This window comes from Heteronotia binoei, chromosome 3 (genome assembly GCF_032191835.1).
Source record: "Heteronotia binoei isolate CCM8104 ecotype False Entrance Well chromosome 3, APGP_CSIRO_Hbin_v1, whole genome shotgun sequence".
Classification (NCBI taxonomy): domain Eukaryota; kingdom Metazoa; phylum Chordata; class Lepidosauria; order Squamata; family Gekkonidae; genus Heteronotia; species Heteronotia binoei.
In genome coordinates, this window is record NC_083225.1 from 87,993,339 (window position 1) to 88,021,179 (window position 27,841).

General features: G+C 41.9%; 1 protein-coding gene across 20 annotated transcripts in view; it reads right to left on the minus strand.

Annotated features, from left to right (window-relative positions):
* CASK (calcium/calmodulin dependent serine protein kinase) overlaps positions 1–27,841 on the minus strand; it is a 382,103-nt gene that overhangs the window by 119,455 nt on the left and 234,807 nt on the right. For 13 of the 20 annotated variants that reach the window (XM_060234164.1, XM_060234158.1, XM_060234148.1 and 10 more), the window contains exons 11-14: positions 25,433–25,450; positions 18,464–18,585; positions 4,426–4,503; positions 2,416–2,496 (exon numbers count right to left, since the gene is read on the minus strand). In XM_060234164.1, coding sequence (XP_060090147.1) covers positions 2,416–2,496; positions 4,426–4,503; positions 18,464–18,585; positions 25,433–25,450 — 299 coding nt within the window. The remainder of the gene's footprint in view (positions 1–2,415; positions 2,497–4,425; positions 4,504–18,463; positions 18,586–25,432; positions 25,451–27,841) is intronic. The other 7 variants (XM_060234166.1, XM_060234153.1, XM_060234159.1 and 4 more) reach the window with 1 other exon arrangement.

Here is a 27,841-nt window from a genome sequence, read left to right on the forward strand (position 1 = left end):
CCAGGACCATCAGCAACCACTGGGCAACTTTTACCACATGACGTAGTGACTCAGGCTGATTCCGCATTTGGCGTTTGCCTCCCTTTCGCTCCGGGGTTGTTCCATGCAGGTGTGATTTCCTGATTCCCCACTAGAGGATTCTCCCAGATTCAATTCCCAATCTGTTCTATATGTTCTGATTCTGCATTACTGCTGCTCCCGGAGTTTCCCCCACAATCGTAGCAATTTCCCCCTCCCGCATATGTTTCCCTTTTTTTTTTTTAACTCGCATGTGTGTTCACGTTACAACGCGATCGTCTTTGTTTGCGTTACAACGTAATGCCAGAGGCATAATACTGGCAAAGTCATGTGTTTTCTTTTCGCCCTGCCATTGGCAGGTTATCTAAGCCCCGGGAAATCTGAGTCGGCGATCCACCATTTTTATCCACATATGCTGAATGTTAAGCACAGTTTTCCATTAAAAGCTATAACAAATTACAAACAGGTGCATGACAGTGTGTGTGTGGGGGGGAAGATTTATGTAGAGGGGTTAAGGGAGAAAGTTTCCTCAACCTATCAAAAATATAAATCTATACACATAACCAAATTCCCGTTCCCGTTTGAGGCCATACCGGGGGGGGGGGGGGATCGATAAAGGTGGCAATCGATCATCTTTAAAGTAGTTCGTGTAACATCGCTATTTATTTAGTTGCGTTGTAATGATCTTATTTGAAAAAAAATTATAATAGGAGTGATTTTAATTGGAGGGGGGGGAAAAGTAATCACAATGCAATGACACATTATCAAAATCACATGGAATACCATAAAGAATGGGGACAGGTGGAAGCAAGGGATGTATTCAGTAAAAGAAAATCACGTTACATCATTATATATTTTTTGCGTTGTAACGCAAAATGTGATTTGTTTAAAAAAATTACTTTTTTTCAGGAAAATATTGGATAATTTTCAAAGGGATTAAAATTAAGAAAGTATGACAAAGGGACAAAATAAGTATGACAAAATAACTGGGTGGAATCATGGGCATGGAGTTATGTGGGTGTGTTATACTGATACGAGAAGTTTGGCAGTGCATTGCGTGAGTTCCACACATAAATGTTGAGCCCCGAAACTGCATCAAAAATAAACTTCTCGCAAAATGACGATCTTCTAGATGCAGGGTGACACTGCTTTAGAGGCGGGTCAAACTGCCGCTCCAGGTCAAGAGATGTGGAAACCAACATCTGCCCCAGGGGAAACAAAGCACCGAGGCCGGAGCAAAGGCTAATGCAGAATCATCCTCAATCAGGCCCAGCTGCTTGCTACAGTTCAACAGCAAACACTCCACAAAAGCCAGTGTTGTATAATGGTAACAGTTTCAGAGCAGGATCTGGGAGACCCAGGTTCAAATCACCACGTGATCATAAAAGCTCACTGACTTTGGGTGAGTTGCAGATTCTCAGTTTAACTTAACTCATGGAGCTTCTGTGAGGATAAAATGGAGGAGAGGAGCATGATGTAAACTGCTCTGGCCTCTGGGTCCCCATTGTGGAGAAAAGGGGATATACATTAATTTAGTTGAGGATGGGGACAGTTAAAGGTAGGCTGGTTAGGAGATGGGAAGGAAAGAAGGAAACAGGGAAACGTAATGACATGTTGGCTGCCAAGAGGAGGGAAAGATGATATAATGTGGAGAAGGAGATATGGGGGAAAATGAAGTGACCTCCACAAATCCCTGTTGGTCCCCCACCATGCAAGTGGACCTGGCCTAGCTGTTGACAATGTACAGGGCTTTTTTTGTAGAAAAAGTCCAGCAGGAACTCATTTGCATATCAGGCCACACACCCTGACACAAAATCAGCCAGAACTGTGTTCCTGTGTGTTCCTTCCTGACAATGTATAACTAGGCAATAGTTTTCCCAGGTAAGGCTGCCAGGATAGGGAAGGTGAAAAAATTGAAGACAGTGAAGCAGATAAAGGTAGATTGGCTTTTGAGTGGGAAAAATAGAAGGAAGCAGGAAAAGCGAACAGGCTAGCATGGCCTTCTAGGAAAGGGGAAAAGGAAACAGTGGGGGAATGGAAAACGAAATATCTTCCTGGAAGTCCTTGCGGGAAACCTGGTTGTACAGATATAATTTTGATGCACAGAATACCCTGGGATGCAGGGCATTTTTTGAGCAGGAACACATAGGAACACAGTTCCAGCTTGCTTGGTGTCAGGTTGTGGGGCCTAATAAGCAAATTAGTTCCTGTTGGACTTTTCTACAAAAAAGACCTTTATGAAACTATGGTGTGTGGCCTTTTTACTACAGCCCCACCCCTGCTGAGATGTATTGTCTTCCTCCCTTCTCCATAGGCCCTTGCAGTATACAGATCTTTTCTTTGTTCCACTTGTCATAATGAGAAACAATAAAAACTGCCTTTGCAACATTTCCTTACCATGAAATGAGGTTGTGTTAAAATACGTTTAAGTTCTTTTGCATCACTATTTTCAGGGTAACATGAAATTTCTTCCAATACCTGTGAACGAAATAATTAGAAATGCCAGTTAAATGACCTGAAGTTTAAAATAAAAGAAACGAGTTTATTCTGGTGAGTCATGTGGCATGAAATATCATGAAAATTTAAATGGCAGTAGGAACAACTTTAAGTAGAAAGACTCTGCAGAGCCTACTTTTGATTAACATTTTCCCTTGACAAACGTAACATTAGTTTTGTACTGATGTTTTTTGATCAAGTTGAGCCAGTCTGGTGTAGTGGTTAAATGCGCAGACTCTTATCTGGGAGGGCAGCTGCTGTAAGAGCTCCCTCAGCCCCACCCACCTCACAGGGTGTCTGTTGTGAGGAGGGGGAGGTAAAGGAGATTGTGACCATTCTGAGACTCTGAGATATGGAGTATAGGGTGGGATATAAATCCAATATTTTCCTTTATCTTCTTGTGTCAAATACCTGTCATATTATTTTTGCTGGCATAGTTGTAGCCAAAGTAAAAAAGTAAAATCTGATCAGGGCTGGGTCAGCACAAATGCCTAAAATATTCATAGCTCACTTTGGTAAGTACAAAGTTAAAGCTACACATATAATATTTTAGAAATTCCTCATAACCCAGTGGTCATGTGATCAAGGTGAACATGAGCTGCAATACCAAGCAAAATAAACAGTAAACAGTCTTGGAACATCAAATGTTGAAAAATCAATGAAGCTAGCAAGGAATAGATTTCATCAGCAGTCTGAATGAGGGACTACCAGAAGCTCCATATAAGACAGATGTGTCAAACTCATTTGTCATGATGCTGGATCTGACATAAATAAGACCTTGTCAGGCCAGGCCATGCGTGTCACAAAATGTAATGCCAGGTAGTGGAGATATAAACTTTTTAAAGGGCACAGACAAACACATTTTTTTTTAAAAAAAAATTAAAATAAAACATGCTTAAAATATTAGCATCCCTGCTATATTTTATTTAACAGTCTCTGAAAAAGGACACCTGTTGCTCTGAATTATTATGTCAAAATCTGGAGATAATGTCCATGTGGTAGCAATCTTGAGTATGCTGTTCAGATGTTGTTCAGTTGTGTATCTGTAAATTACAAATCTACTTTTGATTTACTGAAAACTATTACAGAAATCTCATGGTCAATGCCCTAACACACAGGGGAAAACATGAAATGGCTGGGTATTGTGATCTTTTGTACATAAGTTGCTGTGTGTGCTCGTCAAGAACATGTGAAACACCATGACACAGACTGAGGGCTATGTGTTTCTCTACAAAGCTATAGTCTTCCCCAGAAAGATAACTGCAACTCCTATGAGGTGCAAGAATAGAAAGACTGCAATGTACAATGGTCAGTATTGAGAGAGAGAGAGAGAGAGAGAGAGAGAGAGAGAGGTAGCCAGCAAAGCAGCATCTCATTCTTCCTCAAGGGAGGGGGAGAGAGGAGGAACCTCAGCCAATGGGGGAGCTTGGTTCTGTAGCTCTGCTGTATGATTGAGAGAGTCTGATACAGTTCTAGCTTTGATTGAGAGATTTCTAGATGTGCCAGGCTCTCTCAATCACACAGCAGAGCTACAGAGCCAAGCTCCTCCACTGGCTGAGGCTCCTCTTTCTTCCCCCTCCCTTGGGGAAGAGGGAAAGAACGAGGAGAGCCTGCTTTGCTTGGCTGCCTCAGTCCCACAAAGAAAAACAAAAATGGTGATGACAGAAGCAGGAGAGAGGGAGAAGGAAGCAGACCAAAGACAGTTCCTCAGGGGCCTGAAATAAGCCCTGTGGGGGCTGGATCAGGCCTGCAGGCTGCACATTTGACATCCCTGATATAAGAGCAGAGTGTATCTATAATAACTACATGTGTGCACACACAACCTTTTCAAAGTTGACTTAAATGGATTACTATAAGACTTCTGAGCATAGAACTTCATACTCAACACATTCAAAACAGGCTTTGAAATACCTCTTTGGCTCTCTGTACAGCATCGCTTGGTGGATTCCTGATTTGTGGTGAAGATTTTGTGTTAATTTTATCATAAAGCTGGAAGGAAAAGACAAACAATTCTATTATTCTATGCATTATTATTAACATTTATCAGTTTGTTATTCTGTAAAATGTAAAACACAGCTGAAATATTTCACCAGAATGTTTGTCTAAAAAGCATCATAATATCACAAAACATGGGGAGTTTGTTCACTGAAATTATTGGTAAATTACTCTATCCTTAGAGTAATAAAATTATAGAGTTGGAAGGGATCTCCAGAGTCATCTAGTCCAACCCTCTGAACAATGCAGGAAATTCATAAATACTTCCCCTCCCGCACACACATTCCCAGTAAGCCCTACTCCATGCCCAGAAGGTGGCAAAAAACCTCACAGGTTGTAACTGATGATCTTTGAGTGGACACCTGTGCAATCACACACTTGGGTTCTGAGCCCTGCTCAAATCCAGCCTAGGAGACTCCCATAGCAGCATCAGCATTTCTTTGGTGGGCTTTTCTCCCAGTTCTGGGAAGCAGGCAGCCACTGAGCATGCCTAGAACTTAGAGGAAAGCTTCATCCCCACTCAGTTTCTTCCAGTCACCGCCAACAGTCCAGCAACAGGTAAGTAACGTAGGAAAGCCAGCAGTGGGGAAGGCTGTGTATGACTGCACAGGTGACCACTCGAAGATAATCAGTTACAGGTAAGCAACCTGTTTATCTTCTTTGTGGTCCCTGTGCAGTCCCACACTTGGGTGATTAGCAAGCTGTAGTGCTGGGATGGTGGGTGCTGGCAGATAAGTAGCAGACCTGAACCAAGCAGAGTTACAGCAACATATTAAATAATCAATTTTAACCTCCACAGGCATACCTGGAATTGGCAGGATGACACCTCATTGGAGAATGGAGTGGAGGACAGATTGACCAAAGGACGCATCTCTATGCACTTGGACATCCAGAGCAGGGGTCCCCAACCCATGGTCCACGGACCCAGACCGGTCCATGGCCTGTTAGAAACTGGGCCACGGAGTGAGGCAGAGGCCTTCACCTACTCCTCATTAAAAGACCCCCATGGGGGAGGGCAGGGATGGAGTGTGGGCATGGGAGCAGCCTAGGGCAGCAAAACCCCCAGCACCCCCACCAGTCCATTGAAAAATTGTCTTCCACAAAACTGGTCCCTGGTACCAATAAGGTTGGGGGCCACTGATCCAGAGCATAGTGCATTGTGCAGGTCGAGGCAGAAGACTGGGTAGCAGCAGCGCATACATCTTAGACCCGTGCCAGTCTGGCTTCCGGCCGGGCCACGGGACGGAGACGGTCCTGGTCGCCTTGGTGGATGACCTCCAGCGGCAACTGGATCGAGGCGGTGCAGCAATACTGATGTTATTAGATCTGTCGGCTGCATTTGATACAGTTGACCATCGGTTGCTGATCCACCGCCTCGCCGACATAGGGGTTGAGGGGCTGGCCTTACAATGGCTCTCCTCCTTCCTCATGGGTCGGGGACAGAGGGTGGCGATTGGGGGTGAGCGATCCCAGAGGCGCACACTAGACTGTGGGGTGCCCCAGGGAGCAGTTCTCTCCCCGATGTTATTCAACATCTATATGCGCCCCCTCGCCCAGATTGCCCGGAGATTTGGGCTGGGTTGCCATCAATATGCAGATGACACCCAGCTCTATTTACTAATGGACGGCTGGCCCGCCTCCGCCCCGGGGAACCTGGACCGGGCTTTGCAGGCAGTTGCAACGTGGCTTAGACTGAGTGGGCTGAAGTTAAATCCAGCGAAGACAGAGGTTCTCCATGTGGGTCGTGGCACTCTGGGGAAGGAAATATCTCTCCCAGCCTTTGACGAGGCGCCGCTGAAGACGGCGCAGCGGGTGAAGAGCCTGGGCGTCTTACTGGAGCCTTCATTATCAATGGAGGCCCAGATAACAGCCACTGCCAAGTCAGCATTCTTCCACCTGAGGCGGGTGAGGCAGCTGGCCCCTTTCCTAGAGCATCGGGACCTAGCAATGGTGATCCACGCGACGGTCACCTCAAGATTGGACTACTGTAACGCTCTCTACATGGGGCTGCCTCTGTACCGGACCCGGGAGCTGCAGCTAGTGCAGAACGCGGCGGCCAGGCTGTTACTTGGTCTCCCAAGATGGGAACATATACGGCCGGGGCTGCGCGGACTGCACTGGCTGCCAATCGTATACCGGATCCAGTACAAAGTGCTGGTCATAACCTTTAAAGCCCTATATGGCCAAGGACCGACCTACCTGAGGGACCGTCTCTCCCCATATGAGCCCCAGAGAGCACTGAGGTCAGTGGGGAAAAGCAGACTGAATATCCCTGGGCCAAAAGAAGTTAAACTTCAAAGCACCCGCACTCGGGCCTTTTCCGTTGCGGCCCCACAACTCTGGAACCAACTCCCAGAGGAGGTGCGGGCCCTGCGGAACTTAGACCAGTTCCGCAGGGCCTGCAAGACCGCCCTCTTCAAACAGGCGTTCACCAATAACTGAATTTAATGTTTACCGCCAGATTAATAACGTTTATCGCCAGTGTTAATTTAGGAATGTTTTAATTAATTATTGACTATTGACTGGTTTTTAATGTGAATTTTAATGTGAATTTAATGTTTTTATTATTGTATTGTTTACTTGAAATGCTGTTAGCCGCCCTGAGCCTGCTTCGGCGGGGGAGGGCGGGATATAAATAAAATTTTACTTTACTTTACTTACTTCTAAAGGGACCCCGTGGCAAAAAGCAGTAGAAGTAGCTACAGCCCTGGTGGAGTGGGCTCGGAGTACTTCAGGTATGGGTTCCTTAGCAAGCTCATAATAGAGTCTAATGGTAAAGGTAATCCATTTCAAAAACTGTTGAGAAGTTATTCTCGTGCCACGTTGGGGTTTGCCATAAGCAATGAAAAGTCTTTGATCTTTGCGGAATGAACGTGTCCTATCCAAATAGTAGGCTAGTGAAGGGCAAACATCCAGAGTATGCAGTGTTTGTTGCATAGAGTCTGAAGGATGAGGATAAAAGGTAGGCAATATAGTAGGTTGCAAAAGATAAAAGGGAGAGACAACTTTGGGTAAGAAGGCAGGGTCTGGGCATAGAATGACCTTGTCCTTGTGGAACACCATGTACAGGGAGTCAGATCGAAATGTGTAGATGTCACTGGCTCTTTTGGCTGATGTTATAGCAACTAAATATGCCGTTTTCCAGGAGAGTAAGTGTAGGCTAGTAGCTGCCAAAGGCTCAAAGGGTCTGCCCATTAATTGCGAGAGCATCAGTGAGAGACTCCAAGATGGAACAAAAGGTTTGATTGAAGGTTTTAAGTTCAGCATTCCCTTTAGAAAAGCTCTTGTAATTGGGTGAGAAAAGACTGTGTTAGTGTCGATAGTTGCATGAAACGCTGAGATCGCTGACAGATGCACCTTTAAGGATGCTGTGCTAAGACCCAAATCCGATAAAGAAAGGATAAAATGACTTGTAAAGGGGTAGTAAAGGGATTTAGATAATGTTCAGTTGCATAAGTGGAAAAAAGCTTCCACTTTGGTTGGTAAGTGCGGCATGTGGATAACTTTTTAGAGCAAAGGATCACATTTTGGACAACAGGTGGAAAGTCTAAGGCTTGATTCTCCAAGTGGTCAAGCGGAAGAGATTTGGATTGTGGTGGAGAACTGCTCCTTCCTGCTGTGTCAGAATGACGATCTCCAGTGGGAGATATCTGTATGCACCTTGAAAACTACTACAATATCATGAGAGAAGGCTGTGTAATGAACACTAAGGAAAAACAAACCCGAACAGGGCACACAGCCTATGGTGCTGCAAATACTTATGAAACACTCATATCTCGATCTTACAGATGATTGTTTTAATCCAACGTGCTGCCTCAATAGACATTTTGGAAACGGTGCGTCTTTTCAATTGATTCTTGTGGACTAAGACATTAGCTTTGGAAGCTCTATGAAGCCATTATAAAATATGCATTAATTAGTTTGTATGTATCCTTAAGAATTTTCATGTCATGAAGCGAGTGCTTTTTACGCACCATTTCCAACATTTCTATTGAGGCAGCATGTTGGATTAAAACATTCAATCATCTGTAAGATCGAGATATGAGTGTTTCATAAGTATTTCACAGTGAAGCAGAGGTAGCGGCAGTGGTCTGAATGAATGGTTATTTGAAAGTACACATCTTGTAGGTCTAAGGATGCTAGCCATGAGTCTTTCTGTAGCAACTGCAGAATTGTAGGAAGGGTAATCAACCCGGAACTTTCTGCATTTGATATGACAATTTAATCCTCGCAGGTCCATTATAGAGCATTTGCCTCCATCCCTCTTTAGGATGATAAAGTAATGAGAACAAGACCCGTATCCATGATGTTGAGCAGGAACGGATTCTATTGCCCCCTTGGACAATAACGCACACAATTGCCAAAATTGTTTTGCCTTTTTACAAGTCCACCACATATGGTAGAAAGATCCTTCTTGTTTTTTGCATTTCCAGCATCTATCCGACACCTGATTGTTCATTTTTGCCAGTTTCTTGGGTGTCATATACCACCTATATAACATTTTGAAACAATTTTCTTTAATATTGTAACATGTTGATATTTTCATAGAGTTCTTCCATAAGTATTCCCATGACTTTATTTCCTTATTTATATTTATCGCCCATTTTATCATTTGAGATTTAACTACTTCATCTTCCGTAGACCATTTCAATAATAGTTTATAAGTTCTTGAAATCATTTTTTCATTTTCACCAAACAGCATTCTCTCCAATTCTATTTGTTCTTATCTTATTCCATCATTCTTAATGTCCTGTTCAATCAAACTCTTAATTTGTTGCAATTGAAACAATTTATATTTATATTGTAATTCTTCAGCTGATTTTAATTCTATCTTTCCTCCATGTATTTTTAAAAGCTGTTTATATGATAACCACTTCCCTGCTTTAGTGTCTGAATACAATTTTATTACTTCTGTTGGCACAATCCAAAGCGGTTTCTTCTCATCGCCATATCTTTTATATTTTGACCAAGTATTTAGCAAACTGCTTCTTATATAATGATGCAAAAAACCCCAGTCCATCTTATTTTTCCCATAATACATGTAAGCATGCCAACCAAAAACATTTCCATGACCTTCTAGTGCTAGTAATTTTCTGTTCAGTAATGTCATCCATTCCTTAATCCACACCAGGCATACTGCATCATGATACAACTTTAAGTTAGGAAGGTGAAATCCTCCCCTTTCTTTTGCATCAGTCAAAATTTTCATTTTAATTCTTGTTTTTCCCCCCGGCCCATACAAATTCTGAAAGTTTCCTTTGCCATTTATTAAATTGTTTGCTATCTTTCACTATTGGAATTGTTTGAAACAGGAACATAATTCTCGGTAAGACATTCATCTTGATTGCAGAAATTCTGCCCAGCATAGAGAAGTTCAACTTATTTCATTTTATCAAATCTCCGTTGATCTTACACCAAAGCTTTTCATAATTATTTTTATACAAATCAAGATTTTTTTGTTGTTATTTCCACACCTAAATATTTTACTTTGGAAGTAACTTCACTGTTAACCTCTGTAGTTCTTCCTGTTTGCTTTTTGACATATTTTTGCACAAGATTTCTTATTTTTCTTTATTTACATAAAAGCCTGCCAATTCTCCATATTCTTGTATCTTACGAAGCAACAATGGTGTTACCTGAGTGGGATTTTCATTTATTTCATCATCTGCAAATGCTCTGTATTTATTAGAAAAACCTTTCAATTTCAGTCCCTCTCTCTTTATCTTCTTGAATTTGCATTAGCAAAACTTCTAAAGTCATTATAAATATCAATGTAGATAGAGGGCAACCTTATCTTGTTCCTTTACTAATTATCATTTTTTCCGTCAAATCTGCATTTACACAGAGCTTTGCTTGTTGTTCAGTATATATCGCCTTCACCATTCTTATAAAATCTTCTCCCAATATCAGTTTCTCCATCACTGCAAACATAAAAGTCCTAATGCATATTGTCAAATGCTTTCTCTGCGTCTGCAAAAAATAATGCTACTTCTTTTTCAGGATGTTTCTCATAATATTCAATAATGTCTATAACTGTTCTGATATTATCTCTAATTTGCCTCCTGGGAAGAAATCCTGCTTGCTCTTCTTTAATAAAATTGTTCAAATGCTGTTTAAGGTGTTCTGTTAAAATTCTGGCATATATTTTATAATCATTGTTAAGTAATGAAATTCGTCTATAGTTTTTTACATTCATAGCGTCTTTTCTTTCGGTATCAACGAAATTACTGCTTCTTTCCATGTGTTAGGGATTTCCCCATCTATTCTTATAATATTCATCAATTTCTGAAGTTTTGGTAATAGCGCCTCCGTGAGGACTTTATAAAATTTTGCCATAAAACCATTTGGACTAGGTGCTTTTCCTAATTTCATTGAATTAATCGCCGCCTCTATTTCTCCTTTTTCAATTGGTTCATTCAATACCTTCTTCATATTTTCTGTTAAGGGATTTACCTTTATTTTCTGTAAATACGCATCAATTTTTTTTCTATCCACCTTTTGACTTTTAAATAGCTTGGCATAATATTTATAAAATTCTCTTTTAATTCCTTCCTGATCAACAATGTCCTTTCCTCCTGATACAATTTTATTAATGACTTTATTCTCGCTTTTTTTTTCATTTGCCAGGCCAAATATTTTCCAGGTTTATTCGCTCCTTCAAAAGATTTCTGTTGAAGTCTTTTTAAGTTCCATTCCACTTCTTTATTCAACAAATATCTCAGTTGGCTTTGTAATATTGTGATCTCCCTTATAATTTTCTTTTTCCCAGGTCGCTTTGTAAACTCCATCTCCTTCTTTCCAATTTGTTTCTGAATGTCCATCATTTGCTTATTTTTGGCTCTTTTATCTTTTATTGTTCAATGTAATTAAAATGCCCCTCATTACCGCTTTATAGGCATCACACACAGTTTGAAATTGAGTGTCCTCTTTTTCATTTATTTGAAAGAAGAATATAGTGTCCTTTTCCAGAGACACCACTACCTCCTGCTTCTGTAGCAATTCTTCATTTATCCGCCATCTTGGGGTCTTTTTCGCAGATTTTGCAGACCACATTATTGGATTGTGGTCTGCCCCTATTTTAGGAAGTATCTCCAGTTTCTTTATTAATAGTCCAAGATCTTTTGTAATCCATAACATATCAATACTTGAGAAAGAATTATGCCTTGCTGAAAAAAAGGTATAGTCAAGTTCTTTGGGGTTAAATTGCCTCCAAATGTCTTCTAGACTCTCTTGTTTTACCAAATCAAAAAATGACTTTAATAGTTTCCCTTCATTATTTTTTTCCCCAGACCTGTCCAAAATATTTTTAACTGTTCCGTTAAAGTCTCCCATTATCATAATTTGCTCATACACCATATGGTCTAATTGTTGCATAATGTCTTTAAAGAAAGAGTCTTTTGCTCCATTTGGGGCATACAGGAGGTTGCCTTAAGTGGTTCTCCTCCTTTCTCCATGGTCAGGGACAAAGGATGGTGCTTGGCAAGCAGATCCCAATGCAGTGCTTGCTGGAATGCGGTGTACCTCAGGAAGTTATTCTCTCGTCAATTATGTTTAACATCTATATGGGCCCCTCTTGCCCAGATTGACCGAGGTTTTGGGTTTGGTTGTCATCAATATGTAGATGACACCTATCTCTATCTGTTGATGGACGGCCACCCGAACTTTGCCCCGGGTCATCTTGACCTTGGCTTTAGAAGCTGTGGTGGGATGGTTGAGGCAAAGTTGATGCATCCCTTGTGCTGGCTCAGAAGGTGAAGAATCTGGGGGTGACACTGGATGCCTCACTTTCAATGGAGGCACAGGTCACAGTGGTTGCTCAATCTGCCTTTTATCATCTTCAGCACCTTCGGACAGCTAGTGCCCTACCTATCCCCCCTTGGACCTAGCTACAGTGATCCATGTGACGGTCACTTCCAGGTTGGATTCCTGTAACTTGCTCTACGTAGGCTTACCCTTGAGACTGATCCTTCTTTATGCAGCTTACTGGAAACAAATTAGGGTACCCACAAGAGAAGAGTTGATTGGTAAAATTTTAGAGATTGCAGAACTAGATATGTTGACAGATATGGTAAATGGTAAATCTAAGGAAAAGGCGATTCTGAAATGGAAGAAACTTTATGACTGGTTTTAATAGAGCATTTAAATATAAGGTGTGTAATGGAAAAAGTAGATATGATTACCAGTTGACAAGGTCACAGAATCTCTAAAAATAGTTTTCCTCTTTGTATAATTTGGTTTTTAACACTGGAGATTGAAATGTTACCTTCTAATGCAAGTTAAAAATCAATGATAATGAGGAATTTGCTCATTCCCTAATTCCCCACGTATATATACTTGTATGAAGTGACCTGTTTTGATTTTGGAAAACTGTTGTAAAGTGAAGGTATAGTTTTGCTTTGGTCACTTTTTTTCCTTTTTGATGTTGTTTTTGAATATGAAGAAACTAATAACTTATGTTTTAAAAAAAAGAGACTGATCCGGAAACTTCAGCTGGTACAAAATGCAACAGCATGGCTGTTGATTACAGTGCCTAGCTGGGCACACACCTGGCCAGCATTGCGTCAACTGCGCTGATTACCAGTTGAGTACCGGATCCATTTCAAGGTTTTAGTATTGACTTTTAAAGCTTTACACAATCTGGGACTGACATGCCTATGGGATCGCATCTCCCCATATATGCCCCGGAGATCATTATGATTTGGCACACAACATCTGATGACCGTCCCTGGCCCAAAGGACGTCTGTCTTACCTCAACTAGGACCAGGGCCTTTTCGGCCTTGGCCCCAGCCTGGTGGAATCAGCTCCCCTTGGAGATCCAGGCCCTCACTGAACTATTACCTCACTAAACATAGGGCCTGTAAAATGGAGCTATTCCGCCAGGCCTTTAGTGGAGGCAGTGGACATCCTACTCTATCGGGCACTCCTTCTATAGGCCGGTCCTATGTTGCAGTACCATTTCTGCTGTAATATTAAATTACCTTTTTTCTGTGCCAGATTCTTAATCTATATAACGTATCCAACTGATCCACCACTTGTAACCGTTTATGATCAAGCTGTATTGTTTTATTGATATGATATGTTTTAATTATTACTTACACTGTTTTTATAATGATGTTATCTGGCCTGAGCCCTTTCTGGGACAGGGTGTAATATAAATACTCTAAATAAATAAATAAGGTCCGGACAGGGCGGCAGTAAAGAAGAAAACTGAGTAGGGGCGGAGCCTTCAGTTCTAGGCTCAATGGCTACCTTCTCCCCAGAACTGGGAGAAAGGCCCACCAAAAAAACCCTGACGCTGCTATGAGGTCTCTGAGGCTGCAGGGCTCAGAACCCAAGTGTGTGACTGCACAGGGACCACGAAGAAGATCCTCCAGGATCCCTTACCAATCTGGCCTGGAGAAAAATTTCTGACTGAACCCAAAGTTTCCCTGGGTGTGTAAGAAGGGGCCACAAGATCTAAGCACCGATGCAACCCTCTGTCTCATGATCTGCCTAATTCACAGGATCAGCATTGATGTCAGATGGCCATTTAGCCCCTGTTTAAAAACTTCCAAGGAAGGAGAGCCCACTACCTCTCGAGAAAGCCTGTTCCACTGAGGAACTGCTCTGTTAGGAATGTTTAGCCAAATGTTTGGATTTAAATTCAACCCTCTGGTTCTGGTCCAACCTTCTGGGGCAACAGAAGACAATTCTGAACCATCCTCTATGAGACAGTCCTTCAAGAACTTGAAGATGATAATCATATCACCTCTCAATAGTTTCCTCTCCAGACTAAACAAACCCAGCTCCTTCAGCCTTTCCTCATAGCAATTGCTCTCCAGACCTCTCATCATCTTCATTGCCCTCTTCTGGACACGTTTCAGCTTGTCTATATACTTCTTAAATTGTGGTTCCCAAAACTGAACACAATATAGATGAGCAGAGTAAAGTGATACCATCATTTCATAGATCCAAGTGGGCAGCCATGTTGGTCTGAAGCAGTTGAACAAAGCAGGAGTCAAGGTGCACCTTTAAAACCAACCAAATTTTATTCAGAACGTAAGCTTTCTTACGCTATCTAAGCACACTTCATCAGACGAGGGGATCAGGTATTGTGGGCACACAAAAGCTTATGTTCTCAATAAAAGTTGGTCCGTCTTAAAGGTGAACCTTGACTCCTGTTTTGTTCAACCATTTCATGTGATATGGACACTATACTTCTGTTGATGCAGCCCAAAATTGAATTTGCATTTTTAGCTACCACATCACAGTGCTGGCTCATGTTCACTGTATGGTCCATTAAGACCCCTAGATCCTTTTTGCATCATCTATTGCCAAGTCTCCTCCATCCTATAATGATGCCTTTGGTTTTTCCTATCTAAATGCCGAATTTTACATTTATCCTGTTTAAAACTCATTTTATTTGTTTTAGTCCAGTTTTCCAGTCTGTCAAGATAATCCTGTTGCCTGTCTCTGTCATCTACTGTATTTACAACCCCTACCAAATTAGGATAATCTACAAATTTAATAAGCATTCCCTCTATTCCTTCATCCAAAACATTTATAAAGATGCTGAACAAAACGTCCCAGGACAGATCCTCAAGGCTCTCTACTTGTCACTCCTCTCCAAGAGGATGAGGAACCATTTACAACAGGGGTGGCCAAACTGCGGCTTGGGAGTCACACGTGTAGTTTAAATGTGAGTACCCTTTCCACAGATATATAAATTATTATAGGTGCTGTATAATCTATGAAAAAATATTGAAGGGGCCCTGACCAGCATAGCCCAGATTAGCCTGATCTCAGAAGTTAAGCAGGGTCAGTTCTGCCTAGTATTTGGATGGTCTTCAATGGTAAACCTTGAAGGAATACCAGGGTCGTGATGCAGGGGCAGGCAATGGCAAAGCTCCTCTGAACGTCTCTTGCCTTGAAAATCCTACGGGGGAGGGGGGGTTATCATAAATCAGCTGTGTCCTGGTGGCACTTTCCTCCACCACCACCAAGTTAGTGGGCTATGTAGATTATTTTGTTTGCTGATGTAGAAGATTACATTGTATCTTCCTGGCACTGACAATAAATACATTTTAAAAACAATCCAAGGCAGAGCAAGATCATAGGGAATACACTGTTTCTACAACTATTTCTAGTAAAAAACAAACATACCCAGAAACCACAAGAAAGTCAATAGCTGGGAAAGCATCCCAGCAAGGCCAATCTCAGGACCTTTATTATATGTACAAATACTGACTTGGTCTTCTGCAATAAGTACATTTTCTCCTTGTAAAAATTAATCAATAGACACTTGCATGTCTTAGTAAAAGCATATCTTGTTTCTTCTACACCAGGGATGTTAAATGTGTACCACAGGGCATCTATTAGGCCTGTAAGCAAGTGATTGTTGCCGGTTTCCTTCACCCTCTCTTCTTCCTTTGGTTGCCATTTTTGTATTTCTCCTGCGCGGATGCGGCCAAACAAAGCAGCCTCTGCCTCTTTCCCTCTACCCCCCTCCCCTTTCTCCAACAGAGGAGGAGTTTCAGCCAATGGAGGAGCTTGGCTCGGTAGCTCTGCTGTGTGATTGAGAGAGCCTGGTACAGCTAAAACTCTCTCAATCAAAGCTAAAGGTGTGCCAGTCTCTCAATTGCACAACAGAGCTACAAAGCCAAGCTCCTCCATTGGCTGAGGCTCCTCCTCTCTTGGGGAAGAGGGAAAAAGCAAGAAGAGGCTGCTTTGCTTGGCTGCCTCAATAGCAAGGGGGAAATGCAAAAAGCACCATTAAGACCAAAACAGTTTTATTCAAGGTAAGAGCATTTTGCCTTACTACCCTGTGTATGTGTTTGTTTTGCCAGCGCTCTCCTGGGGTGCAACTTGGTTCTCTCCTCCTTTTCACTATATTCATCAAGTCTTTCTCAGTAGGAAGCAATGTGAACTATTTAGATGAGGAATAATAAGGATTAGGCTGAATGTGTGTGTCCAGCACATTTTGTTTGTAGACTGGGAATTATGAAGCTAGGCTTCCCAGATATTAGGCTGATACCGACCGCTATACATTGCTATGCCTCTATTCTTGCACTGCCTCATAGGTGTTGCAGCTCTTTTTCTGGGGAAGTCTATAGTTTTGTCTACAAACACATAGCCCTCAGTCTGTGCCATGGTGCCTTCACATATTCTTGACCAGCACACACAGCAACTTATGTACAAAAGCTCACAATACCCAGCCATTTCATGTTTTCCACTGGGTGCTCAGGCACAGACCACTGACCACGAGATTTCTGTAATGAATGTCAGTAAATCAAAAGTAGGTTTGCAATTTACAGATACTCATTTACAACTTACAATTGAACAGCATACTCAAGATTGCTGCAGCACAGATATTGTATCCAGATTTTGACGCAATGATTCAGAGCTAGAAGTGTCAGTTATCAGAGATTATTAAACAAAATACTGCAAGTGTGCTAATGTTTTAAGCATGTTTTATTTTAAGTTAAAAAAACCCTTTGTCTGTGTGCTTTATAAAGTTTATATCTCTGCTACTTGGCATTACATTTTATGACACACGTGGCCCAGCCCCACAAGGTCTCATTTATATCAGATCCAGCGCTCATAAATGAGTTCAACATCCCCGTTCTACACTCTTCTAGGGGAATCTCATCCATGACAATTCCTAACTATGCAACTTTCTCACAAGTAATTTCCTGAAAACTGGGCACAAGATCTCATGCAGACTGCACAAACTCTGATGGATCTGACAAAGAATACAGAAATATTTTTCCTGGAATATGCAGATTTGCTGATTAGGGCTCCACTTTCAGGTACTGACACCAAGAAATGAATATCTCATTTAACTTTTTCCCTTGCAATATTTTGCATGATAGGTTTGTATAAAACAAGGGTTTCGACTCATTTTTTTTATGAGGGCCAGAACTTGTTGAGACCTTGTCTGTGTCATAAAATATAATACTATATAGCAGAGATGTAAACTTTATAAAGGACATAAACACAATTAAGTATTTTTTAAAACTTAAAATAAAACATGCTTAAACCATTAGCACTCTTGCAATATTTAGTTTATTTAACAGTTTCTGATAACTGACACACCTCTTGCCCTGAATTACTGCATCAAAATCTGGAGACAATGTATCTGCTGTAGCAATCTTGAGTATGCTGTTCAGGGTGTTATTCTGGTATGTATCTCTTAAGTTCCAAACCTACTTTTGATTTATTGACATTCATTACAGAAATCTCATGGTCAATGCTCTGAGTTCAAGACTGAGGGGGGAAACATGAAATGGCTGGGTATTGTGAGCTTTTGTACATAAGTCGCTGTGTGTGCTGGTCAAGAACATGTGAAGGCACCATGGCACAGACTGAAGGCTATGTGTTTGTCTATTAAACTATAGTCTTCCCCAAAGAAATAGCTATAACTCCTGCGAGGTGGTGCAAGAGTAGAGAGACAGTCATGTATAGGGGGCAACATCAGCCTACTATCTGGGAAGTCTATGTTCAAAATTCCCAATCAATCAATCAATCAGTCAAAGGAAATAAATGGAAAAATCAAAGGGAATTTACTGGGTGAACTCAGTCTGGACACACACTCTCAGCCTAATCTACCTCACTGGCTTGTTGTTATTCCTCATCTAAATAGTTCACAGGTGAGGGCGGGTGGGAGGGCAAACAATGCCCACTCAAGGCTCACACCAGTGCCCTAGCCAGGTCTGTGCCCCAGGCAGCTGCCTAGGCTGGCTAGTGAAAGGGCCAACCTTGACTAGGAATTTGGTATAGTTAATCTGAGTTTTATCAGGTTTGTTGTCTCCTTGTATCACAACACATGCACACATGCCTTGAATATGTACATTTATCAGTAAATTTAGTTTTCTTTGACAATAGCAAACATTTTTAAAATTGTCCAAAACCAACAAATACTTAATTGTTTCAAATGTTTCAATAACCTAAATATTTTGCTTAAGCAATACTTACATCTAGTAGTGTATGAAGATGTTGATCTTGGAAAACACTATGTAAAAAATCTAAGTCTTTTTCACTGCAATCTGTAAGTGCATGGATTTCCTCTAGGCTGTCCAACACCTGAGAAACTGCTCCTATAATAAGACCAATAAGAAACTACTTAGTGAAAGGATGTTTAGACAAAAACCTGGAATAAGGTTTCTTTACTCAAACTACCCACCCAAGAAAAACATTACCATCTACAGCTTTTTGGGGGGGAACGGTTACATTTCAGAATGTAAACACATGAAAATGCACATACAATAAAAGCTTTTTTATTAAGCATACTCAGTAAACTGGCATCTGATATCCCTGCATCTTCAGACGTCCTCAAGTGTCTCCCTATCCACTCAGCCTGCCTCAAGCTGTCAGGAGACCACCTTTTCAATCTCAGTGTTACATTATAAAATTATGTGTTTTAATGCAGTGTTCCCCAACAAGTCAGCCCTGATCCCAAAGTGGATTGCAAAGCCCGTGAAAGTGGGTCTTGGGCTCTTGCAGTTTTTATTATTTGTGACTACTGTTTTTTCAAGTAAATTTGGACTTGTGGGTCAACACACCAAAAAGGCTGGAGACCACTGTTGAGGGTGAATGAACTGATGATAGTAAAGCCCTCTACATACAATATGCTACATAAGCTAAAAAATTTAATATCAGCAGTACATTTGATAGTCTTACTCAATAGTAATGTTTGTTTTAATTCATGATCCCCACTTCAATCTGAGAGGGATTCCTGAATGAAGCAGATTGGATCCATTCCAATTTTGTTGCAGGTCTCGTTATAGGACTGAAACATCCTTGGTCTCCCTGGTGGATCACCTGCACTGAGATATGGATGGGGGAGTGGACTTCTTGGAGACTTCTGATATCATCCATTCATAGTTGGGCCCTGAAGTGCCAGGCTTTGACAGGTGATAAAGTCACTCCCCATTATCTTCTTCTCCCTCTAACTGAAGTCTGTCCCTGAGATTTTCATCAGAGCTCAGAACAATGATTAGTTGGTAAATATTTGGAGCATTTTTTCCCTCTGCTCAGCTGTTAGGTGGGGGAAAGAGATGAGAGGCACAGCCTCTTGCTGGTAGAGTCTTCTTCTTGCTTGCTAGCAGGTAGGAAACTCAACAAACAAGGCCACGCAGCCACTGCCTCCCTTTAAACCACCTCTTTGGAGTCGCACTACAGCTGCAGCACGAGAGGTTTATTTATTTTTTTTTTTTACAAACACCTCCCTGTGGCACAATTTCTCTATTGCATGCCCATGCGATTCAAAACCCCTTTCTGCTCAGCTAGCAGGTAGGGAGAAGAAAGAGGAGACACATAGTGAGCAGGTGACCAGGAGGAACCACATGGTTGACACCAGCCACCCCAGACTCCCTTGTTCCTTGAGAGAAAGACCAGCAGGCTGGAGTACCCCTAATTTGAGAGGGGTTACTGCCCCAATGCTCCACCACTGGCTACAGCCCTGCAACTATGTCTTCCATGGAACTACACAGAGGTGGTGGCTTGATTGTCAAGAAGTTCTGGAGAATGTGGTTGATAGTCCAGTAGAAAGTACATGGGTAAAAAAGGAGAGGAAGGATATTGTGGTTGGAGTCTGCTACAGACTGCCTGACCAGGGAGAGGATTTGGATGCTGCCCTCTTAGAACAGATTAATAGTGTAGGCAGACATCATAATCTTATAATTTTGGGTGACTTCAACTTCCCCGATGTGTGCTGGGAGTCAAGCTCGGTGAAGCGACAAGCATCATGCAACTTCCTGACCTGCCTGGCCGATAACTTCCTTTTTCAAATGATGGAAGAAGCCACTAGGGCTCTGCCATACTAAACTTAATATTAACCAACAAGGAAGAGTTGATAGATGGGGTGAAGGTGGTGGGGACTTTAGGGAGAAGTGACCATGCACTCCTAGAATTCCTCTTGCTGGGGCAGGGGGAGGAGATTTATAGCCAGACTTGTAGGTTAAATTTTCGTAGAGCTAACTTTGATGAGGGTTGTTCCATGGGAGTGGGTGCTGGAAGGGAAAGGAGAGAGTGAAGGGTGGGCTCTTATCAAACATGAGCTTTTGCTCCAATAATCCAATGTGGATGAACAGAGAGCTCCAGAATAAGCTAAGGGAGAAAAAGGAAATGTTCAGGAAATGGAGAGAAGGACTAACCGTTAAAGAAGATTATATGAGGCTTACTAGGTAGTGCATATAGGCCATCAGAGAGACCAAAGCTAAGAGTATGAGCTGTGTCTGGCTAGGAGGCTACAACAAAAACATTTTCTTCAGATATGTGAGAAACAAACACAAAGTAAAGGAGGCAATTGGACCACTGTTGGGAGTAAAAGGAGAAACTCTGATGGAGGGCAGAGAAAAAGCAGACAGGCTTAATGATCTTTTTGCCTTGGTTTTCTCCCTGAAGAATTCGAGCCCATCTAGAGTTGATGGAAGACTTAACAGAACACCTGAGAGGCTCGTTGACATGGACAGAGAAATTGTGGAGAGGCATCTGGCTTCACTGGATGAGTACAAATCCCCTGGGCTGAATGGTGTGCACCTGAGAGTGCTCAAAGAACTTTCTAGAGAACTAGCAGAGCCTTTGTCCATCATCTTCAAGACCTTCCGGAGGACTGGGGATGTCCCACAAGATTGAAAGGGAACAAATGTTATCCCAATCTTTAAAAAAGGGAAGAAGGATGTACCGGGAAACTACAGACCAGTTAATCTGACTTCTGTTGCTGGAAAGATGTTTGAGCAGATATTAAAGAGGTCAATCTGTGAGCATCTGAAGGATAACTTAGTGACTCGAAGTCAGCATGGATTTGTCTCCAACAGATCTTGCCAGACCAACCTGGTTTCTTTCTTTAATCGAGTAACAAGCTTACTGGATTGTGGGAATGCTGTTGATGTGGTTAACCTGGATTTCGGTAAAGCTTTTAATAAGGTTCCCCATGACATTCTGATGGACAAACTGTGGAGTGGACTATAGGACAGTTTGGTGGATAGGAAAATGGTTAAAGGACTGTACCCAAAGACTGGTTGTAAATAGAGTTTCATCAGATTGGATAGAGGTGTCCAGTGGGGTGCCGCAAGGCTCAGTTTTGGGCCCAGTTCTTTTCAACATTTTTATCAATGATCTGGATGAAGGGGTGGAAGGACTGCTCATAAAATTTGCTGATGATACCAGATTGGAAGAAGTAGCAAACACCCAGGAGGATAAAGTTTAAATTCAACAAGATCTGAATGATCTGGAGAAGTCAGCAGTTGTGAACAAGATGCAATTCAACAAAGATATGTGCAAAGTCTAATATAAAGCACAAATATTGGATGGGGAATGCACTTTTTGGAAGTAGTGTGTTCAAAAGTGATCTTGGGGTACTAGTGGACTGTAAACGAAATATGAGCAGTCAGTGTGATGCTGTGGCAAAAAAGGCAAATTCAATCCTGGGTTGTATCAAAAGGGCTATAGCATCAAAATCACAAGAGATCATAGCTCTGCTGTATACTGCTTTGATCAGGCCACACCTGGAATACTGTGTGCAGTTCTGGAGGCCTCCCTTCAAAAAACGTGGATAAAATTGAGTGGGTGTAGAAGAGAGCAACAAGGATGATCAAAGACCTGGAGGAAGAACCCTATGAGGAAAGGTTGAGGGCCTTGGAAATGTTCAGTCTGGAGAAGAGGAGACTGAAGAAGGACGTGATTGCTCTCTTTAAATATTTGAAATTTAGAGGGGGCTCAAATTACAAGCAGAAAGATACCAGCTGGATATTAGGAATTTTTCTTTTATATGCTCAGAGTAGTTCAGAGGTGGCACCAACTGCCTAGGGAGGTGGTGAGATCCCGTTCATTGGCAGTCTTCAAAACGTGGCTGGATGATTATTTGTTGGAGATGCTTTAGGCTGATCCTGTATGGGGCAGGGGGTTGGACTAGATGGTCCATATGGCCTCTTCGAACTCTATGATTCTACTATTCAGGCACTCAAAATCCACAGAGCATTTTGAAATCTCATAGGACTCTTAGTGGAGTCCTTAGTGGAGGGCCAGCATTGGTGTAGTGGTTAGAATGTTGAACTAGGATCTGGGAAAGTCTGGTTTGAATCCCACTCTGCCACAGAAGGTCATTGGATAACTTTCAGTCAGTCACTTTCTCTGCTAACCTACCTCATAGGGTTGTTGTGTGGATAAAATGGAGGAGGAAAGAATTATGTTGTATGGTGTTTTGGGTTTTGGGTTTCACATGAGGAAAAAAGCAGAGTACATGTAACCAACCAACCAGTTCACCACCACTACAGTGAAGGGGAGCCACTGTGAACTGAACCTTAAGCAGCAGAGGTCTGACCATGGCACACAGGCTGAATAGTCAGCTTATCCACCAGGCAACTCAGAACAACTAAATCAAATACCAATCCTTTTGTATGCACCAGGATCAATACAGCCTGGAATAGCCCCGTGGTACTCATGAAGTTCTGTGACTGACCAAACTAGGAGGCTTCCATGCGGATACTGAAGATTCCCCAGGACTATCCTCCTTGGGTTCGCAATACCAAAGACCACTTCCAACAACAACGACAGACCACTTCCAACAACAACAACAGGAACCTACTGATAAGATAAGCATATGGTACACCAAAAGGACAGCTAATCTGCACCTGACTCTCTGAAATAACTAACTGAAATAACTAAATATATTTTAGTAAACAATTGTACATGGAAGCATGCTTACATAATATGTAGATTCCATGCAACCATTTATATATACAAAAATCATATTTAAAATCTGTGTAATGTTTCTACTAGCATTTAGCACTCAGAGAGCATTCTAATGTTTTACTAATTTCTTTTACCAACTGTACTACACAGTTAAAAAACAAAGGAATCTTCCTCCACTGCTCACAAAAGCTGTTGCAAAGGAAGGTTTTCTGTCTTCCCTGGCAATCTCTGACCCCTGAGAATATGTATATCATACAGCATAAGAAACTGCAGTCAGTACTGCTTGCTCTTCTGTGAATAAAAAGAAGATAATATTGAATTTATATCCCGCCCTCCACTCCGAATCTCAGAGTCTCAGAGTGGCTCACAATCTCCTTTATCTACCTCCCCCACAACAGACACCCTGTGAGGTGGGTGGGGCTGAGAGGGCTCTCACAGCAGCTGCCCTTTCAAGGACAACCTCTGCCAAAGCTATGGCTGACCCAAGGCGATTCCAGCAGGTGCAAGTGGAGGAGTGGGGAATCAGATAAGAGTCCGCACACTTAACCACTACACCAGACTGGCTCTTGATCTGCTGGTAAAATAAAGAACTAGAGGCAATTCTACCCATTTTTCCCTCCTCATGCACTGTGCCATTTTTGTTCATGTGGATCCCCTGGTTATTTGGGGGTCATTAGAGCCTGCTGTGAGATGGGGACTTGCACTCATGGTTTGTAGGATGCATCTCATAGTAGAGCCCATATCCATATTCATCCGTCCCTCTCTGCACAAGACAAATTACTTAGAACAAGAAGAGGAACTCTGTTGGATCAGACCAATGGTCTGCCTAGTCCAGAATCCTGTTTTACACTCATTCTGGGGAGTGCACCAACAATGCATAGAAGCTAAGGTCTTCCACTGATGTCGACTCCCGTTTAATTGACTTGGATTTGGAGTTTTCTTTAGTCACCATGGCTTGGAGTCATTGATGGACCTATCCCTCCACAAATCTCCTTTTTAAGACACCTATGCCAGTGATCATCGCTACGTCCACTGACAGAGGATTCCTTTTGCCTGTCCTAAATTTGCCCATATACCTTATTGGGCACCCCTGAATTCTAATATTGGGGAGGGGGAGAGAATTGTCTGTCCATCTACTTTCTCCACGCTATGCAGAACTTTATAAACCTCCATCATTTCTTCCACTTGTCTTTTATTTTAAACTCTTTAGTCTTTCCTCACAGAAATATGCTCTATATGGCCAGGGGTCAACATATCTTTGGGACCGCCTCTCCCTGTATGTGCCCTGCAGGTCTTTATAATCAGCGACTCAAAACCTTTTGGTGATACCCGGCCCCAGAGATGTCAGAATGGCCTCAATGAGAGCTAGAGCCTTCTTGGCCCTGGTCCCTGCCTGGTGGAATGAGCTCCCCTTGGAGAGCAGGGCCGTGGGATTTACTTCAATTTCACAGGCCCTGTAAGACAGAGCTCTTTCGCCAGGTGTTCAGCTAAGGCAGCGGACGCCACATGTTATCGGCCTCTCCCTTTTTCATTCCATCCTAGTGCTGAAGGTCCTACTAGTCCTGGACGATAGGCCATGCTTGTGAGGCAGAACTTGTTATTTTAGTCTCCATTGTTTACTCTGTAATTTTCGATCTTATATATTTTAATTGGTTTTAATGATTGTCTCCTTTTATGATGTAACCTGCCCCAACCCTGTTCTATGGAAAGGGCAGGCTAAAAAGCGAATAAAATAAATAAATGAATAAATAAATATTTGTTTAATAATTTTGATTGCCTTCCTTCTGTATTTTTTTAAAGCTCTGCAGCACTTTTTTTTTTTTAACATACAGAACTGTACACATTGTCCCTACTATCCAGATCCAGGCACAGACATCCCATTATCCACAGTTGTCTTGGAGTGCTTCTTCTATGAACTCTATGATAAGGGAAGAGAAGAAACACACCTTAAAGGGATCTTCTTCATGCACAGGATGCTGTGCTTTCACTTAAAAAAGTATTATAGTTTGAAATACTTCCTCAAGCATAACCTTTCAAATACTTTCTATGGGAAATAATTTGGAACAATATTTAAGCTCCTAAATAATATATGAGTTCAGAGCATAATTTCATCTTTTAGTATTATTATTTTTATATGACAAATATGTTAATGACGCTGAAATATTATAAAGCAAAGAAAAAAGCAGAGATTTAAACATGCAAAGCCAAACACAGAAGCAAAGCTTTAGAGGAAAACAAAGGGATACCTACTTTCTGCGGCTAGAAGTCCTAGTAGGAAGGCAGCATTTGGACAAACAACAAACAGCATGAAGATTTCAGAACAAGCAGTTATAAAAGCTGCAAACTAGCTTAGCCACAAATACGATGAACATGCAACATCTTACAATTTACAAAGCTGAGGTTCCAGTATACTTGCCAAATGAACTAACCCTTTGGCACTAGGCCTTGCAATACAAGTCACTAACCTCAATTCCTGACTTCTCTGAAAGTACACAGAATCAGTATCTCTACTGCCAGATATGCTAAGTGGAAGCACAAATGCACATAGTACAATTGATTGAAAGTGTATGAGTATTTTGTAAGAATAATTTAATCTTTTAGCAGGCAATGTACAAGGCAAAGTATCTGAATTTGAAAGTATTGTCCTGTAATTAAATTTTCACTAGGAAAAAAGTGGCAGCACCAGCAGCATTATGGTAGAATGTACTATGGCCTATAAAATGGCTTTAAAATAGCTGAAATTTGAAGTTTATGAATTTACCATGATTTCCTTTCAGGGTGCTACAGTTTATACTGCCAGGAGAAGTGCCTCCCCTGGATGCCGGCAGGGTCATGAGTTTTTTCCCTCTCCAATAGGAGGGGCTTCCTCTCTACCTCCCAGAAGGACCTGACAAAGCTTCTAAACAAATCAACTCAGAATAATAAATAACATAATCCCAGTACTACACATTCACCTGGATTATACAAAAAGAAAATTGATACACACAACAATAATAGGACTTCCCACCCAACTCAAACTGTGTAGAGGTGCAGCAAGTGAATTGGTCTTCCCAAAAGAAGCCACAAGAGAACCTGTGAGGACCATTCAACTATTCCAATGACTCCAATAACTATTAACCAGAAGGGAGGGGAGACTGCAGCATCCTGAAACTGCTGAGAAAGGAAATTCACAAGCGAATAACATTTCCCATTCTCCAGTGGTTCCTATGGTGCACTGTAGACTGTTGGGAGTACAGAAAAGTAATCAGCACTAGTACCAGACTAGCAAACTACAGATCAGTAATCATTCGTTTGGAGTCAGTCTGGATATATGATAATGCTGGGTAAACATATAGATAGGATTTTCCTATAGATACCTTACAAATTATTTCCACCAAAGGGTGGTGGTGGGGGATTGTCTGCAGAAGTAGCTGTGCAAAAATGAATGCTAACACACTCTGGTAAATCTCTACCCTGAGCCTTCTATGCTGTAGATAAAGAGGTTGCTTACCTGTAACTAATAATCTTCAAGTGATCATCTCTGCAGTCACACACACAAGTACTATGCCTGCACTGGACTTGACCATGGAAGTTTCTAGAACTAATTCCCAGCCTTTCTGGTGGGCTTTTTCCTCTGCTCTGGGGAGCAGGCATCAACTGCACATGCTTGGAGCTGAGAAGAAAGCTGGCACCTGCTCAGCTCCTTCCAGCTGCTGCTGGTAAGCCTCATCAACTAAAGGTAAGTGACAGAGATGCCAGCAGTAGAGAAGGCTGGGTGGGCATGTGTGACTGCACAGATGACCACTTGAAGAACATCAGTTACAGGTAAAAGGTAAAGGTAATCCCCTGTGCAAGCACCAGTTGTTTCTGACTCTGGGGTGACATTGCTTTCACAATGTTTTCATGGCAGACTTTTTATGGGATGGTTTGCCATTGCCTCCCCCAGTCATTTACACTTTACCCCCAGCAAGCTGGGTACTCATTTTACCGACCTTGAAGGATGGAAGGCTGAGTGAACCATGAGGTGGCTACCTGAACCCAGTTTCTGCCAGAATCGAACTCTGATCGTAAGAGGAGTTTGGACTGCAGTACTGCAGTTTACCACTCTGCACCATGGGGCTCTAGTTAGAGGTAAGAAATCTGTTTATCTTATTCATGGCCTTTGTGTAGCCCCACACATGGGTGACTAACAAGCTGCAACCAGCTAGGATGGTGGGTGCTGGCAACTTCAGGAAACCCATAAATACCAGAAAGCAGCTATGCAAATTAACATGTCATGTTATGTAATCATAGGCTCATCAGAAGATGTCAGAGAGCAATAGCTTTACTGGAAAATGAAACAAAGGATTGCTTCTCTGAAGGCAGCATCCTGATGCCCTTTCGTGTTCATGGCGTAGTAGGATGCAAATGTTGAAGGAGTTGACCAAATGGCAGCATTACAGGCATTGTTGGTAGAGATGCCAGCCAGAAATGCTGCAGAAGTATGTTTTTTAAATTTTATTTAATTTATATCCCACCTTCCCTGCTGAAGGGAGACTCAGGGCGGCTCACAGATTAAAGGTCAAGCAATCAGATCAGCATGACCAAACAAGATAAAACAGCAGTACAAGCATAAAAACATAAGAACAATTATTAAAACATCAACAGGTGCTAGTACAGTAGTTTCAGACAACAATTAAA